This window comes from Aethina tumida, chromosome 2 (assembly GCF_024364675.1).
Source record: "Aethina tumida isolate Nest 87 chromosome 2, icAetTumi1.1, whole genome shotgun sequence".
NCBI classification, from domain to species: Eukaryota; Metazoa; Arthropoda; class Insecta; order Coleoptera; family Nitidulidae; genus Aethina; species Aethina tumida.
In genome coordinates, this window is record NC_065436.1 from 22626179 (window position 1) to 22645309 (window position 19131).

The following is a 19131-nucleotide window of genomic DNA, read 5'->3' on the forward strand; positions in this document are numbered from 1 at the left end:
CTATGTCTATACTTCATAAAACTTAAAAATAAAGAAAATAAAATATTGGGAATCATGATATAAAATTAGTCAAGAATATGATACAAATGTGAATTCAATTGCTTTTTTTTAAAAATTAAATGATTGAAATGCTATTATATATTAAACTTTCTAAGTTGACTATTTTCACAGAATTTTTTTGAGAATTTATTTTCAAATATTGTTATAAATTTTAATTACAGTGAGTGTTGTCAAAATATCTTGAAATTTGGTCATCTTAATATTATGTTTCAAAATATCGTTCTAAAAAATTTACATAAATAATAAATAATTAATAAAATAATTTATTTATTAGATATTAGATAGTTTGATTCGGGTTGTCAACTTTTTATTTATTTATTGCAATAGATTATTCGGTATTTAAATCTTATGTAATTACTAATTATAAAAAAATAAATAAATTAATAGTCATATATTATATAATAAATAATATATTATCGTTAAAAGTTCTGTACTAGTTATATATGTAATAGTAAAAAACAATTTAAACATAAATAATTTTATTTTTTTTTATAAAGAATCTTGCATATGGTAAACCTATAACCATTCTCATTATAAGTTTACTATATTCTGTCTTTAATGTAATTTAATATAAATATTTTAAGTAACAACTGAAGCATTTAAATAAATATATAGGAATGGCACTTGTTATAATTCAATAAATCACTTTAAAATATATCGATCTTCTTGACTTTTATGGGGAAGCAACCTAAAAATGGAAATAGCATTGTTTACATATAAAATTCTTAAACATGTATTTATGTCCAATTTTAATCTAAACAGTTATACTTACAACCCGCAAATGTCCATTTTTATCTTTATGAATATTTTCTGGAGTTCCAACTGAAAAATCGATAATTCCCGATTTTCCTTTCATACTGTGTTGTATCCTATAAAGAAATATATTTTAAAAGATATTCACATTAAAAGTACAAATCTAATTTGTATTTAAACTACCTACATATTTCTTGTTACAATAAATTTTACGTAATTATTTCAGAAAAATATTGTACTTACGGACTCTTATCGTTGATTATCAACTGCTCATTTTTCTTTGTGGAAAATAAAATAATAGTAAGAATCTCAATTAGGTTTGGAACTTCAAGAATAATATCTCCCTACAAACAGAATTAAATTTTATTTAAAGAAAAGCATGCGATATTTTCCAAAAAATTACCTTTTCTGCCTTTATCAACTCTTCAGGTATATCAACCAGGAGCATCTTATCGTTTTCTGGAGTAATTGAGAATTTTAGATCTTTCAGAGGTAATTGATGTTTTACTTTCAACTGTTTAGTCACATCCAATACATAGAAACTTTTACTTGTTACTAAAATGTATCTCTTTCTGGGTTTATAGCCATGTCTATCGAATTTAGTTACTTCACATACGTACTAAAATAAATAAAAGGAAAATAATTATGACAATGAATGTGAGAATATTTTATATTACCAAGTCTTTGTCTCCATTTGAAAGAGTCTTTATTAGACTTCGAACGGCAGATTGATCGTACAAGCGGTCTTTAACGAATGGGTCACGAATAGATGCGGGGTAGCTCTTCTTTTTATCTGAAATCATTTATATCTGAAGCGTAGTGTATAACATTTATAGAAACAGTTAAGTTCAATACTTATAATTAAATACATATTTTGATTATATGAAACCGCTTATTTACTAATAATATTTTTCGATCTGATACATACCTTTAAATAGTTTCTCAGCAAGAACTTTCATTTCAAATTGTTGTTTACGTTCTGGTGTCAGTTTCGTGCGGTATGCTCTGGACAATGACGCACCATGCATTTTGTATAAAATATTAGAAGCTTCCTTGCAAATATATGGACATTTTGGCCATGGTCTTGACAAAACAGAATCGGGAAGATTTTTGGATAACTTGTTCAACCAGGTAGCCCTCGTGATTTGGGCAAATGCCTCATTATCCGCATTAGGAGCGTCATTACGTGTGATGAAGCCTTTAATGAACCTAATTCATTTTTTGATTAAAATTATGTTTTCAATGAAAATAGTTATTAAATTACTTTCTTAGAGTTAGTACAGCTTCACGCCTCCTTTTGGCAGCCCTGATTGCAAGGAATTTTCTGATGTACTTCTGTACTATAATTGCTGATTCCCTCATTCTCAAATAATTTCGTCTTTGTACCATAGCTTTCCAGCTAGCTTGAATTATAGCTGCCAAATCATTCTTCTTTTCTTGGAAAGCATCTTCAGTGTTAAACAGCGTTTTCGGGTGTCTGATAAATATTTTGGTTCTACAAAAATAAAAAATTAATAAAACAAATTTTAATAAACATAAAAGTTACACACTTTCCCATTTGATATTCATCCTTCTCATAACCCAATGCACAAACTAATACTTGAACACCGTCTTTTGGATCGCCACGGTAATGAGGCCAAGTGTCTTTAGATAAGCACTTATATCTTTGTAAGAATTGACTGTAAACACGCCTGTATGCAAATCCTGCTCTTCTTACACGTAAATTCTCCATCAAGCCAAGATATTTGACTTGGTGACTGACTAATTCCTCATCAAATACCCCTAAATATACAAATATATAAATTATACCCTTTTAATTTTAAAAATAATTTACCTGATTTTTTACTATCATTTGGTTTGATACATCTGATATAATTGGGCTCCTTGTCTCTTAAAATGACCATTAGGTCATTGACGGAATTTTTAAATTTAGTAATCGCTGTATCAGGTCTCCTTTTATTTGTTACATCAGCTTTAGGGAATGTAGTACTTAATATACTGTTTGTGGAATGTGCCATTGCTTCTCGTAGATCACGGAACAGCAAGTCATTGTTTTTCTCCAAAAATGTTTTTACATTATAAGTAACTTCTCCTGCATAATGAATGATGCGGAATTCCTGTAATTATATATATATATTTAGATTAAGATAATTAAAATAATAATTAACTTTTACATCACGGCCCAATATTTTTTGCAATTTAGGATCGGCTTTCTTGTGACTTATGTAGTGTTTATGGTAATCAAGACGTTGATCGAGTTTAGCCAGCAAAGAAATATCAGTCGGGTCGCCTGGTCTCAAACACTCTTCATCCATATACGCAATCATACCTAAATATAATTTTGTTCATTGATACATCAGTAATATGACTGATGTTAATTATATTGTTATTACCTTTATGTTTTTCTTCAATCAAATCCAAAATAATTTTGTTATCAAAGTACTCAATATGTTGCCATTCAATGCCTTCCCTCATGTACTCCTCTTGTTCAGATTTTAACGTTAGGTCGATAAAAAGTTGGTGAAGCTTTTCGTTGCAGAAATTGATACACAGTTGTTCAAAACTAAAAACAGTTTCGTTTTTATCATTAGTAATTGTTTATCAAATTAATTCTTACCTGTTTCTTTCAAAAATTTCAAATCCATAGATATCCAAAATACCAATCACATAATTTTTCCTCATTCCGTCGGGCTCCAGCGAACTATTAATGCGTTGTACCAGCCATGTAAACAATCTATCATAAATTGCCTTAACAAGGGCATCTCTAGCATAAATAGATAATTCTCTATTTAAAGGACTTGTTACAATTTCCTTCTGGGCTTCAATAGTCTTGTGAGTTAACGCTTGAGTTAGTTGACTTGGATCACAACTCAAAAGCTGTAGAGAAAATATAAATAATAAGTCTCTTTCATATTATATTTGCTATAGTATGTAATATTTTACCTTTGCCACAGTTTCAACAAGTTCCGGTTTCAATATTTTAGCCCTGTTTCCCTCTCTTTTCTCACATTCTTCTTCAGTAAATCCTACATTGCCTAAATGTAATATAGCTGCAAGGATGGAAAAAATTTCTTTTTTTGCTTCTTCTGTAAACTCCAAAGTATCAAGAGCAGAGCAGACATCTTTAAAATTCTTTTCATCATTCAACGTAACAACATTAGAATCATCCTAAAATAGAGAAATAATAACATTGTAATCTGATACACTAGGCTAAACTTACTCCTTCCGAAAGGTAATAATAAGAATCTAAGTTCCTTCTTAGGTTCAATTGTGACAATAAATCATCATCTGCGCCTTTTAATAATTGGTAGAATATATGAAAATTTCTTTCACCCTTTAGTTGGCTAATTACTCTGGACTTTTCCAATAGGTAATTTAAAATTTTACCTCCTACTGGGTTACCCTAGAGGACAACAAATTAGTTATAAATTAATCCAATATTTTATTTCATTTACCTCGCTGTTAAACTGAATGTCCATATATTTTCCAAATCGGCTAGAATTATCATTGCGATTTGTTGTAGCATTTCCGAACGCTTCCAACACCGGATTAGATACAAGTAGTTTATTTTTTACTTTCTCAACTTCTCCCTTATGATCGGTAACTGCAGCAATATACTGCAGTACCTTTTTGGAAGCTTCAGTCTTTCCAGAACCGGATTCACCTAAATCGTTATATTTAGTAATTGTGATATTTCAGTTAGTGCTGACTCACCAGAAATCAAAATGCATTGCTCCCTCTGTTCTTCTTTCAGGGCCCTGTATGAAGTGTCAGTAATCGCAAACCTAAAATTAAACGAAATTAATTTAAGAAGATTTATCAAAAAATAATTATCTTAAATCAATATTTCTTTGAAACTATACTTACACATGGGGAGGCACTTCGAAAAAGTGCTTTCCACTGTAGGCTTTAATATCGTTATCTCCGTAAATATTCAGTTCTTTGTAAGGGTTAACTGAAATTAATACTGGACCAATGTAAGTCTGAAACAAATATATTTTGTGATTCTTTTTATAATTCTTAAATTATCATTCAATTTTTAAATAGTGCGGACTGCTTTTAATTTTTATGGTTAAAACAACTTGAGATTGTGGCTACATATCTGTACTAATTACAATGAACAATGAATAATTCCGATAATATTCCTTTATCAGTAAAACTAAATGTCATTACTTTTATAAATTTCAGAATAATTAATTATCTTTATATTTTATATTAATTTAAAAAACCACATATAAAAATAATTAAAAGTGTACTTACATATATCACATTTTCTTTAAATCGTTTTTCCAAATTTTCACTGAAAACTTTTTCGTTAGTATAGTCTTCTAGCAGAACAGCATCCTGCACTCCCACCCGGTCCCGATCTTGTAAATGTGTTTCCATGTTGAATCTGGAAGTGGAAAGTTGGATTGGTTTACGGTGCAACACTTAACTCCTAATATGTTATAAGTAGAATAATTATCAATATGCGAATTTATCTAATCTAAAATTTTAATCCAACTTCATTTTAAGACAGCCATGTGATGAGATAAATCACTATATATTATTATTTTTTAAAGTTATTTAACTTGCCAATTTTTAAATATTATCAGTAAATATATAATACATAATAATGCATAAATTTATAAACAACTTTTTGTGGTATGTATAATTAAATTATTTATTTGTTAATATCAACAGTAATAATACATTTTATGAATCTATATTTTCGAATTTTGGAAAATACTTGTTATAGATTATTATCTATAATAAATAAAATGTAGTTTCAATACTAGACAAATCTATTCAATAGGAAATATTAATTTAGTTCAGGTTTGCTTGTTATAAATCATGATTGTGTATCAAAATTAATTTTATATTTTGGACCCCCGAAAATAAAATTACAATATAGATAAATATAAAACATAGGCAATATAAATTAATAAATTTTTATTACAGGCTTTTAATAAATTATTATATTAAAAAATTTGAATTTAATCAACATATCTGAAGACACATTGAATTATTGAATGTGAGATAAAATTATAGTAGTATATTAAATTACACGTTGATTAAATTTTATTGAAGATGTAAAATCAATACATCACATATTTTATTTTAACTTAAAATATATTAAAATTTGTCATATTAATATGAAATGATTATCATAAAAAAAGTAAGGAAATAACATATCAATCAAGGTATAACTAAACAGGGTCTGGTTTCTAGTGTAAACATTAAATTCACGAGTTGAAAAAAATACTATTTTACAAAACACTATATTATATCACAATATTACCTATTTTTTTAATAAATCGACTACACACACCTAGACCGATTGTACGTGATATCAAACTGGATCATATCAAAATTGGTAATATTATTATACAAAAGATAAGATAATAATATTCAAAATATACTTATTAAACAGATTATTAGATTATTTTGACGGATTTTAATAAAAATATAAAAAATAATTTAGAAAAAATATTTTCACCTTCAAAACTAATACCAATTATTTAAAGATTTGATTAAATTAAACAAATATAACTGTATATATCAATACTATTAATAGTATTAACCTTTAATCACTTATTTTTTCAATGTATTTTTTTAATATTTAAATTTGTCACTTTTATAATTTTTTTTGTGTATACAGTTTACATTAAAATGGATAATAAAAATTTTGTATGCTTGTTTTTGATTATTTTTTTAATGTAATTCCATTAAACAGTAAGTAGATAAATATATTCAAGTTTTAAAAGCACTATAAAAATATATTGTATTGCTTTTTAATTATATAATTACAAACAGATGCAAATCACATTACCCTAATTTGAAATTGTAAGTTTATACACAGAACAGGTGGCTGCGTAAACGATAACCGATAATTTCAGGCACACACACGAGTTGTAGCAATGTATGGACTAAATATAGCCTCGTGCTTTCTTTGACAATTGACTCTAATGATAATTCATTATCAAAAGCAAGTTGTAATTTCAACGCCAGTACGAAACAGGTCCAAATGATCTTGGCACGCTTTCTTTCAGTGCAATTGAAACAAAAGTGCTTGTAAAATTTTTAACGAAAATGGATCTCGTGTCAAACATGCTGTAAATTAATATCAATTTCACTTTTAATTATAGTTTATAATCAATGACTCGACTCAAAGTAAAAGTAAAAACTATTTTTTTACATTTTATGAGTGTATTTTGATCACAAATTTAATTGGTTTGTTTGTATATCAAATATATAAATGTTATCTACACAATAATATTTTATCTTGATTGGACTGTTCAAATAAAATATTGCAATCAGGTCTTTTGAATGTGTTATGTTTCAATTTCCAAAAGAAATACGAATTCATCTCTCAATACTTATTGAGAGATGAATTCGGCAATTAGAAATATACATACATGAAGGGCAATTAGAAATATACATTTTTTTTTTAAAAAATTGAATTAATTTTAATATTTATCTAATTTTTAAAATTATGTATTATTTTTTTAAAGTGTATATTTATGTAAATTTTATATACGTTAGTAATGTACTGAAAGTACCTTGTTCCATGATTCCATAATTCCGTCATTTTGAACTAACCTCATCTAAATGGAATACACACGCACACATCAAAACGTAGAAGTACTCTGTTGTCATATATATATTTTACTTTAATAGAATTTTATCTTTAATTATCTATATAACACAGATTATGTGTACATCAAAAGCATAACTGTATATTTTAAGTTTTGTGGCACCGTAAAAGATTAAATATATAGATATGTGATTGTTGATTGGAAATTAATATTCTATATATCAGTTTTGTTTAAATTCTAAAAAAAACGCTATTCCTGAAACAAATATACTTTTATATACTGTGGTGGTAAGAGAAATAGCAGAAAATTTAAAATTAATTATTTTGTAAAAAATCTCATAGATGGATTTAATTCAAAATTTGTCTAGTAAATATATGTTATAAAACATAATTCAATATATTTTGCATTTTGGTAATATACTTTAAACATACATATTAGTCTGATTTGATTGGCCAAAGAAATACATTTACATTTTTCAGCATATTTAACAATATTCTTAATAGTAAGAATCTATTCTTAGTAAGATTTATAATATTTTAATGAAATGAATCACTTTCTGTCAGGAAAAGGAAACAACGCCCTTCGGAGAAAAGTGAAATAATAATTAATATAAAAAATCAAAGTGTAAATTTTGCTGATGTCGATAAAACTTAAGATGCTCTCGATAAATGGTTTAGAATGTTATTAACAATTATGAAACAGCATACTTATTTGCAAATACAATAAGAAAACCTCCTAACAGAAAACCAACTCCTTTTATAGACAGACAAATTGAAAGGGTCAGTAAACGAAATCCTTTCTTGCCTACTAGGTACTTTAGAAAGAAGAATTCCACTTCATTAGACCCTAGATACATTACAAAAACTTGTGGGCAGAAAGTTGGATGTGGGGTCCCTTTTCTTGACATAATATAAGACCAGGGACCATTTATTTTGTATAAAACAGAACAGATAAATAGAACTAATGTATATTTTAGTTCCACGTTGTTTATCACGGTTTCTTGTAAGATGTTCACATGACAGTAAAGACATCAATTGTCCATTTTGCGTAGGTCGAGTTGAATAATTACGTAATGCTTTCATTGTCTTCCAAGAAATTATTTCCGGGTTTTTGACTCACTTAGTTATTGCAATGAACTACATTGTTGTTGGAAACACTTTAAGAATCGTACACCGGTACATCAACTACTGAATTTTATTTGAAACACTCTAAACTATAAATCGAGTTCAGCATTCAAATAATCATTTAGTCCATGTCCACATCAATAAAAAGAAGGAAATCCATTTTTGGTCGGAGCTTCAAACACGACATTTTTTCATGTATCCGATTGAACGTAATGTGGATGAAATATTAATCGAAACGTGACAAAATCATTGCATATATTTTTGTACGTGAAATTCTCTCACACCTAATGAGAAATAAAAGTAGCGTTCTTGACAATTGCTTTCGTTTTATGCATCCCAACAATCTCCGTAATGCTCTTTTCACTCAGCTCTTGCTATAAATGTGTTCGAATATATCGTCGAATTATTTAGAAATCTAATCACTTTTATATCAATGGCACACTTTTAATCCTTCAGTTTTTTGTTGGAATTTTTTCAACTTTAAATAATGTATATTGGACAGTGATTTAAATCATATTTGGCTGTAAAAAATCCCTCTTTAATTAGCTATTGTAATATCAATTGAAATGTTTACTCTGCGATTGGCGTTTATAATGAGATAATTAATAAAAAATGTAAGCCACGTCGAATGACATCATTTACTTTGCCAATATTGATTATCGGATTAAATCAATATATGTGTCTCGAGCATATTAAGATTAATAATTAATAAAATATCGAAAATAATATGGATTTTATTAACACAAACCTCGAAATTTAAATTAAATTGTATTTCAGGTAATATATATTTTAGATGAAAGAAAAAGTTACCAACAACTCTAGAATTCAGTAAAAATAAAAATAATGACCAATGTTTTACACTTTTCAAGTTTCCAATTACCACATTATTTTTTATTGTTGTTTTGATTTATTATCAGTTTAAAATAAAAAATAAAACTTAATTATCATATAGATATACTTATATTTACAAAACGAGGGTTTTTGGAATATTTATAATAAATATTTACTACAAATAATAATAGTTTTTGAACTAAATATAATATGTCTCTTCTTAGGATTATTAACTTAAAAGTGATACATAAAAATCAATGGCGCATCTGCACAATTAAATTCCTGACGTTAGATAAGTATCTCATTGTCCTTCATATTTAAATGACTCATCATAGTTCATCGGTCGTTGTAATTTTGATATTTATCACATCCTTTAAGACTACTAATGGTGTATGATTCAATTAATACTCTTCTAATACAAAGGTTTTTATCTAATTTTTATGTAAAATTAATTTTCTTTAAATGACTTATTATCACTTTTAATTGTATTGAAAATTATAATTTGTACCAATGCTGTGACTTATTTTCTATTTAGTTTACACAAATTGAAATAAAACTCCGGTTTTATTTATCGCCAATCTTAAGATCATTAAGAAAAAAATTCTATCTAAGAAACAATAAATTTCAAACAGTCATATTTATTTTTAACTTTGTTGATTATTCATAAGGTGGTTTTAAAGAGGCATTGACCTCTTTTGAATAAAATTCGTGTTTCAACCACAACAAATGAACACAACCTACATGACGATCAAAATGTAGGATGCCATATGGCTCTGACATAGCGTCGGTATGGTTTTTGAAAAATTTTAAAGATCTCCAGAACAATGTTGGTTAGTTACATTGTTACTCAAAAATTTAACAATGGTGGGTATTTTTATTTGTTGTTTCTTAGTGGAATCAGGAAATTGGACAAGTCAACGTTAAATAATTATGTGATTTAAGATTTCACCATTTATACATCACTATCAGCGTTAATTAAATGTGCAGTTTTCCACATCTCAAAATATTCCCTTACAAAATATAATAGTCATTTAACTAAAAACTTTATAAATTATAATAATACAATTATTAATTTGTATATTTGGAAAATACAATTGAAGCTAGATAATTCAAAACATCATTTTCCAGGAAAAATGTTAGATTTCAAGTTATCAAATAAACTACAAAACAAGTATGGATGTACCGGGTGGCGAAATAATGGAGGAAATTGGTCATATCTTATTTGATCTACTAATCGAATGTACAAAAATATATTATTAATAAAAGTCGTACCGGAATAAAAGGAAAGTATTTTTAAACTTCTAACATGACCCATTACCACTGACTTTTTTTCCAAATTTGCCCATTAAAATTACATTCAAGACATTCGGTGATCATCTCTTAAAGTAATATCACTGATACATCTCTTAAAGTAACATGGATGGCAACATGCTAACAAGTGCAAAAGACAAATCTCTAAAACTTTAATCTGGTTCAAAAGAAGTTGATAACAAGAATAGAAAGAGATTTATTTGAATTCTCTTCTATATTTAAGATATTTTTACATAAGCCCTTAGACCTACTAATATAGAGTGTAATATTTTTTTTATTAATTTTTCGATCTCTATCTATTCTTAAAATTTACTTAAATATTGTATTCCCTTAAAAATTCGGTTTAGTTCATAATTGGAATTTCTCAATGCACAGTTTCCAGCTCATCATTAAAATCCAAGTAGGAAATAGTTGTGGTAAATTGAAAATACTACGAACAAATATAACTTCATTGATATAAAATAACTGAAAGGTATTTTTTCATATTGCAGGTAAATTGATTGTCTCTATTTCAATTCGTAAAGCATATTGGAAATTTCAATAAACGATCACCGTTGAATAGAGCCGACCAGTTTGGAAATCTTTATGGGCAATCATTAAGTTGCTCTTATCTGATTAAATCGTGATACATTGGAAATGTAATTATGTTCTATTTATAAAGCGCCTTGGATATTACCGAGTTAATAGTAAACGAAAATGGGCAATAAAGCATCCAAACACGTTGCAAGAAATACTGATGAACACTACTGAGTGAGAAAATTTTACAATTACTCATTTGTGACTCATTATTTACACATTGTGCCATTCTTCTAACATAATTTTGCCACTGAGTTTTTATCGCTTTTCCAAGTTAGCAATCGTTTATACCTTTTGTCAAACCATTTTATGTAATTAAAATGTTTAAAATATATCTTCAAAATTTTATAGAATAAAATAAATAGTAAAAAAACACTATGAAAGTTTACCATAAATTAATTTAGTTAATTAATTTCGTTAGTTTTGGGATGATTTAATTTTATGTAACGCTGTATATCGTTATAAAATTATTCATTATGTGATAAAACATTAAATAATACTTTAAACATTACGTGCACTATTAGTAAACTAAATAAATAGTAATTGTATAACTTTATTTAAAAATAAACTAAATGTATGATTATTTAAAAACGAAGAACTGATAAAACTGGTAGTTTTGTGCTTTGTAGATATAAATTAAGTGAATATTAAAATAAAATTCATTTTCACAATATTTAAATAATTGTTTATCTTGGAATATAATGCACTAAAAATTGTCAATTCTAAAATGTGTTGGAACTATAGCAATTGTCTAGTGTTGTAATATATAGACATAAATTAAGTAAATATTAAAATGAAAATTCATTTTCACGACATTTAAATAAATGTTTATCATGAAATGTACAAAAACTATTAATTCTAATAAGTACTGGAATTATACTTTTTGTCTAGTTTTGTATTTTATAGATATAAATTATGTAAATATTTAAATAAAAATTCATTTTAGCGATATTTAAATAATTGTTCATAAAATATAGTGCACAAAAAACTATTAATTCTAATATGCTCTGGAATTTTTTATTTTTTTTTTATTTAATTAATTTTGTACATATTTACATAATGTTGAATTTTTATAATTACTTTTTAAAAATACATAGAAATTATAATGTTCAACAATTTTATTATTTTTTGTTTAAACGTATGTAACATCAAAAACAAATTATAAACATTTTTCTCATTGAAATGTAAAATCTATATTTAAAAAATATAACAGCAATATTTTAATTTATTAAATCAAGAGATAAAATCAATTCTGTAACGAAAATGTTAGATAGATAGATAGATAACAAATTTCATAAAGGAAATATCCATTTATACTATAAAAATTTAATAATTTATTATTATAATTTGAAATATATTAAAATGTTTTAAATAAACAGAAAACAAATCAAATACAAACCTTCAGCAAGAATCTCGGAAAACACTTCAAAAACAATATGATCTCGAGTTACACTGTCGACAAAACAAACATATCACTTTATCAGGAAAAACCGAATCAGATCGACACGGTTTTGGCGAACAAGTTTTCACTGGCCCGATGCACGCCGAATCCATCAACTGCACATCACGACAATCAATTTTTTTTTATGGGGGCGCACTTCGCATAATGTCACATCCACCCCGGGTTCATGTGGACGATGCCGCGCGCGTATAGCGTGAAATACGCACGTGTATCTCAAATGTCACCGTTCGGCGAGACTGGTCTTGGGAAGTTGTTCCTTCCTCCACGTCTCGGCGTCCGTATAAGCGGACCGGCTCCCATTTGTGGAGTCGGGTACCCTGCCCAGTACCAGCGAAAGGTTATAGACATCGCACCTTGTCTCGAAGCACCGGCTCCGGGCGGACAGCACTGACGAACGGTTCGAAGATGTCTTGAGGATTATTATAGGGCATCAATGGGGAAAACGTTAAAGGTCCCCGAATGTTCTCACCATGTGTATTAAATATCTTACTTATGTTAGAGTTAATGCAGTAAATTTTGAAAATTTTGAAGTTAAAAGATGTAAAGTTAAATTAATTTTATATTAACTAATATTAACTGTTACGAATTTATGTTATTTTAAGTATGTTTCAAACAAAATATTTGATAATATTTCTGAGTTAATTCAATAAAATGTGCAGTTGTTGATATTAAAAACACTAGCTAAATTAACTTTATACATCTAGTCTTAACTGTCAACAGTTAAACTTTTATTGAAATGAATATAATACTATTTTGAATTTATATACTTTTTAAGTAATTCTCAAAAGAATTATTTGATAATATCTTTGACTTAATGATTTGATAATACAGTAAATTCTCCAATTGCTGATATTGAAGACAGCATAACAAGTCTTGTACTTGTAACCTTAAAAGTTTGTAGTTAAAAAATTAGTTAATTTCGCAAATTTGTATTATTATTAAGTATTTTATTAAGTAATTAAGTAATTTATTTAAGTAATATAAAAGAACTAGTTAAAAATATGCACTTAATGATGTTAAAAACAGTAGTAAGATTTAAACTAACCTTCTTCTAATTACCAGTCTTAACATATTTAAATGCAATGATAATTTGATAACGTCTAATATTTATAAACACATTTTAATATCTGTGAGGTGATAAATATTTGAAAACAATTTAAAACCTGGCAAGACATTTCAAAATAAAATAATATTCTCAACAATGAACAAAAATTATTAAGATACATCTTTGCTTAGAGCATTTATCAAATTAAAAAATAACGGTAGGAATACCATTTATATGAGTCATTTGTGACTTATAAAACATTAGTTTAAAGGTATTATCTTAAAAAACAAAGTCTTTCAGATATTTCAAAGCATTGTTAAAATTAATATATTGTTTCAAATGACACTTAAAATTTTCCATATTCATGATAAACACAATTGTACATTTTTTGAAGTAAACAACATAATATTTTTTCGACATAATTCATTTTTAAGGTCTTTATACCTGATTTACATACACCAATTTATTGGCCAATTTTGGAATTTTCAATTTATTGATCTCTGAAATACAGTCATTCAGGTGTTTTATAGAGATCAATAATTTGGTCAGTAAATTGATAGACACAAAATTGTACAATAACTGTGAATAGCTGTTTATAAATACCAATTTATTGCTATTTGCTACTGGTAGACATTTGTATATAACACGTGCCAATTTTGCGTTGGCGTGGTCATCTTTTCCATTTTTAATTTAGGTTATTTAGTAAATCTAATCTAGATATGCTTGTAAACAAAACTTTGTTCTTTCAGCAATTCAATGACCACTTAAAAATTGGACAATAAATTGGCTAATTTCTCTATTACATGTTACAATAAATTAATGGTCATAAAATTGGACAGCAAATCGTATGTAAAATAGTTACAACATTTTACGTGCAATAAGAAATAAAACAATAATTGACTTTTGTGAAAACCTGACTAGTTTTCTTGAACAATCAATTACCATTGGATGCAAAAGTGAAAATACATGGAGGAAGACTTGTCTTTCACTGTAGTGAGATCCAGATGACCTTGTTCGACTTGCCTCACATTTTACTTCTATTTTAAGTAAATGGTTTTTTCAATAATACTAAACAATAAACAATGGAAATTGAAATTTCACGTATGTTATGTGGGATTATTTGAAATATTTTTATTAGCTTTGTTCCTTGATAAAATAACATTTGACTATTTTATCAGTTTATTTTGTCAGGTACTTTCTAATATATCTGTGATGATATAATTTATATCATAGTGTAAATTATATTTTTTATTAAACACAATGTTCTATTTGCTGTCCCTATTTATAACATAGAATAATAAATAATAAGTAGTACAGCTTTGTTATTTTTATTTTTTGTTTTATTTAACATTTCTATACGTATATGCTCAAATATTTATAGAAGAAAGTTAAATATGTATCTAATGATGTCTTCATTAGTTTGCGTTAAATGATAAGAGTATTTTAAAACGTGCACTTACTCGATAAATTCTAAACAATTATTCGAACAAAATTTTTCCACTGCACGTATTACTTTAGTCAGAGTGCGTTGGACTATTTTGCTGATGATTACAATCGTTTTGTGCAATATAGCACTCCGAAATGATATAAAATGCTTTAGGTATGTAGGTCGTAAATAAACAAAATAGTTGATCTTTGTTTCTAATTAATATTGGTCAACGAAAAAATATAAAAATGTCATGTAAACTCCCACACAGAATAATATGCAATACTCTTTTATGGAATTTTGAGTGTGCTAACTGCGACAGACTCTAAATTCATCAGAAACTTGTTTTATAAAAATTTCACCTAATCAATCAGTTCCATCTGTATGTATATCAAGTAAGAAGTTAAAGTTTTATTTTTTACTAAACTCTCGAGCATGTTTCAATAAAAATGTTAATACTTGATGACATATTTATTACATGAATTGTACAAATAGTCAAACAAATACAATCGGTTTAAAAAGCAATAGCTTTTTAAAAGCTTATTAACTTTAACAATTAACTAATAATTCAAATATTAGATAATTCATAATTAATTTTTTAATGAACAGATTATGTAAATCTGTAAATTGGTTACTTGATAAAAATATGATCATTTCTTTCACGATCTAAATTTCTCTTTAGCATTTTTTCTTGAAATTCAGCAAGAAGCAATCCACACGATATGGATTGCTTCTTGCAGTGGCATAATACTATCACACCGTTAGGTTATAATGAATATTATATACTTTCACAACCTTTTGTTGCTAGTAATGTATGTACGATTTTATCGGATTAAATATGATGTGAAAGATTCAAATTTGAAAAGAATGGAGGAAGGCGTTGTGATCTCTAATTATACTTCCGTTAAAGCATTGTATCTGATATTTTCTTCGTTGAATGAATTCTAATAATTCCCACTTCTTAGTACCACATTGCATCAACTCCAAGTACTATTTGTATTTGTACTTATTTAGATTACATACATATGTACATTTTTTAATAAAAGATTGTTTTTTTAGATTATCAAAATTTATATTGTTCACATGGTTAAATTAATTGAAGTATGTAGTGACAATGTATATTGTTCAAACCCACTACAGTAATTACTGATTTTGTGGCGATATGATATTTATAATTTTGTTATCAAGGGCGTAATATTTATCTAATATAACTGAAAGGAAAGTTTATTAAATTAGTTTACTTATGTTCATATTAATAACGTTAATTATGTACATATTTAGATATACACATTTTATATTAATATTTAGTGGATTTAAAAATATATTCAAAATATCAATAATAAAAATGTATTTTAATAAATAACAGTAATAATGTATGTGCAAATAATAAATTTTCCAGTCGACACAATAACAAAAGTTAATGTTTATATAGTTAATTGAATAGAGCAGTCTTACAGTAACCTTGTTTATTTATAATTCTTCAAAAGCTTTTTAAGCAATTTCACAATCCCCCGTTTAATTATTCAAGGAGTACGGTGAATCAATTTGTCAAACAAGTCATTAAATTGAGTGCTGTGAATATACGTTAATGAAAAAGTTTTATACTAACCACACTGTTTTTTGTTACTACTTCAATATATTTTTTTTAAATACCTTTAATTAATGATTCGGAAACTTACAGCTAACTTTGTAAATAATTTTTGTTTCATTTATCTAAATTATTTATTAATAACTTAATTCTTTGACCTTTATTAGTATGTGAATTTGAAAATTGTAGTTTTGTCTTGGTAATTTAGTCTTATTAGGTATTGTATTTTAACAATGTCTTCAGCATAATTATTATAATTATAGAAATTGTGTGAATTTTATAATTCAATTGACATCCTTGAACGTTAAATTATATATTAACATTTGAATTTAATTTAGGTTATTTTAGATATTAGCAAATATTTTAACACTTGCTGCATATTTTACTCATCAGATTTCCGTTACTACGTGTAAATCGAATGTAAACCATCTAATGTAAATAACAAATATAAAATACTAATTCTCCTATTGATCTTTTATTATAATAAATATTATTTCCGTTTTAAATGCATTAATTTACACAATTATTAAACAGAATAAATTATTATAGAAAATATTATAAAATATTTCTTATTAAATTGTCCGCAAAAAACAACTTGCTTTATTAAATTATCGTTATTGATTGAAAGCGCAATTTGCAGAAATTAGAAACGAGGAAACGTTGCATGCATTAAAATGGCGGAAATTAATTAATGGACGTACATCTCGTTGAAGAAATATCTTTTTTCACGTAATTGGAACTCACATTATTAATACGAAAGTGAATTTCTGATTCGTTACTTAAAAGCTCACCAATCTAGTGTTAATACTTTTAATAACAACGTTTATTAATATATATTAATTATTCATTATAAAATATATATTACATGTCGAATTCAAACTTGTTATGTTATATAGTTAATTACTTTGCTTAAGTGGGGTGTAATTGCTGTTCTATATTTGTTAATAGGATAATAAATCTATTACTAACAGTGTTGAAAATAAAATAATTTTTTATTCATTTAATGGCAGTTTTTTTAAATGGTGATGTAATGTTAGTAAAAAATGTAATTATAATTAATATTAATTATTAGTATAAACAAAATAAATACTCTACATATCTGAAATTGTTAACAAAGATCAAGTAATAAAATATCATAATCAATCAATGTCATTTTGTGATTTTATCTCTTTATGTTAAATTGAGAGAGATTTGATTTTATGTAATAAAAATGAGCGTATGCTACACACATTACAGAGACTGCCAATGTAGTTAGTTACGAGTACATGCTTAAGTATACTTAATGCATATTTATATTGTTCGATCTTTTATTAATTAAGAATAGTTGGGTATAGACCAAGAGTACCGTTCTACAATCATGAGTTAATATTTTTTTATGCAAGATAAAGAAAACAAATAAAAATTTACATTGCAATCAAATTGAAATGTTTGATCTATTATCTTTAAAATTAACGACGTTTAATCTGATATTAAAATTGATTTTCCTATTTTTATTGGAGGTTGAAATAACATGAACATTAGTCTTTTATGTATATCATATTAATGACTTGGATACTAATTATATTCTTTATTATCGTCCTATGTCAATACGTTTTACAATAATCATCCACCACTGACACGAGTCTATTAAATAAAACTCCTTTCAAAAAAAAAAAAAATGTAATATAAGTTATTATCCACCGTATCTACTAATTTATTAAGTCGATGAAACGAGTTCCTATTTATACAAAAATGTTTTTCGCACCTTAATATTGCACTTCTGGAAAAATTGATCCATTTTATACAAGGTCATAAATTAACATAATTCTTTGTTGTAAACTTAAATGTATGACAATTCTTAGAAGGACATTAACATAGATTATCGTTTGCAGAATTTCTATTAGTAATAAAGGAAATTGACGCTGTTAAAGGCAAATTGTGACCTAAGTTACGCCTGGACGCCAAAAACTGTGGGACAAATAATGAAAAAAAGTCAGTTATGTATAAAGTAAAAGTAGCATTACAAGTATTAAATAAACATATTCCATTTTTTAGTGTTTTCATACATATTTCTTAATATCATCATACTTTTTTGAGTAATTTTTAGCCAAATTTACAATTTGTAATATAATGTTTAATAATTTTATAATAAAGTATTTATTATAATACATACAGGGCAGCCCATTTGTAAGTGGGACACTTTTTTTTGGCACAAAAACAAAACTTACATCATAATTTATCTTTATACTAGCAATTTTTTAGAAAATCTAACTACACCACTGGATTAAGCATATACCGAATTTCATAAAAATATGTATGTTCCTAATTCTACTTTCAAATGGGCCACACTGTATAATCGATACTAGTTGTCTCAAACAAGATACAACCAATTTGTTAA

The 19131-nt window shown here is 26.4% G+C and overlaps 1 protein-coding gene across 2 annotated transcripts; it reads right to left on the reverse strand.

Moving 5' to 3' along the window:
* Positions 1-539: 539 nt before the first annotated feature.
* On the reverse strand, positions 540-12921 carry LOC109606510 (unconventional myosin IC). 2 transcript variants are annotated; one of them, XM_020023053.2, is made up of 19 exons: positions 12633-12921; positions 5074-5206; positions 4681-4796; positions 4528-4598; positions 4269-4477; positions 4034-4216; positions 3757-3981; positions 3431-3690; positions 3207-3376; positions 2988-3142; positions 2648-2930; positions 2364-2595; positions 2078-2308; positions 1742-2022; positions 1491-1606; positions 1217-1432; positions 1057-1157; positions 833-929; positions 540-748 (listed from the first exon to the last, which is right to left on the reverse strand). In XM_020023053.2, the coding sequence occupies exons 2-19, from the start codon at positions 5197-5199 to the stop codon at positions 734-736; spliced, it is 3087 nt and encodes a 1028-aa protein (XP_019878612.1). In that variant the 5' UTR covers positions 5200-5206; positions 12633-12921; the 3' UTR covers positions 540-733. The 2 variants fall into 2 exon arrangements, with proteins under 2 accessions (XP_019878612.1, XP_049819897.1); XM_049963940.1 differs by lacking the exon at positions 12633-12921 and adding an exon at positions 7356-7430.
* Positions 12922-19131: the final 6210 nt, after the last annotated feature.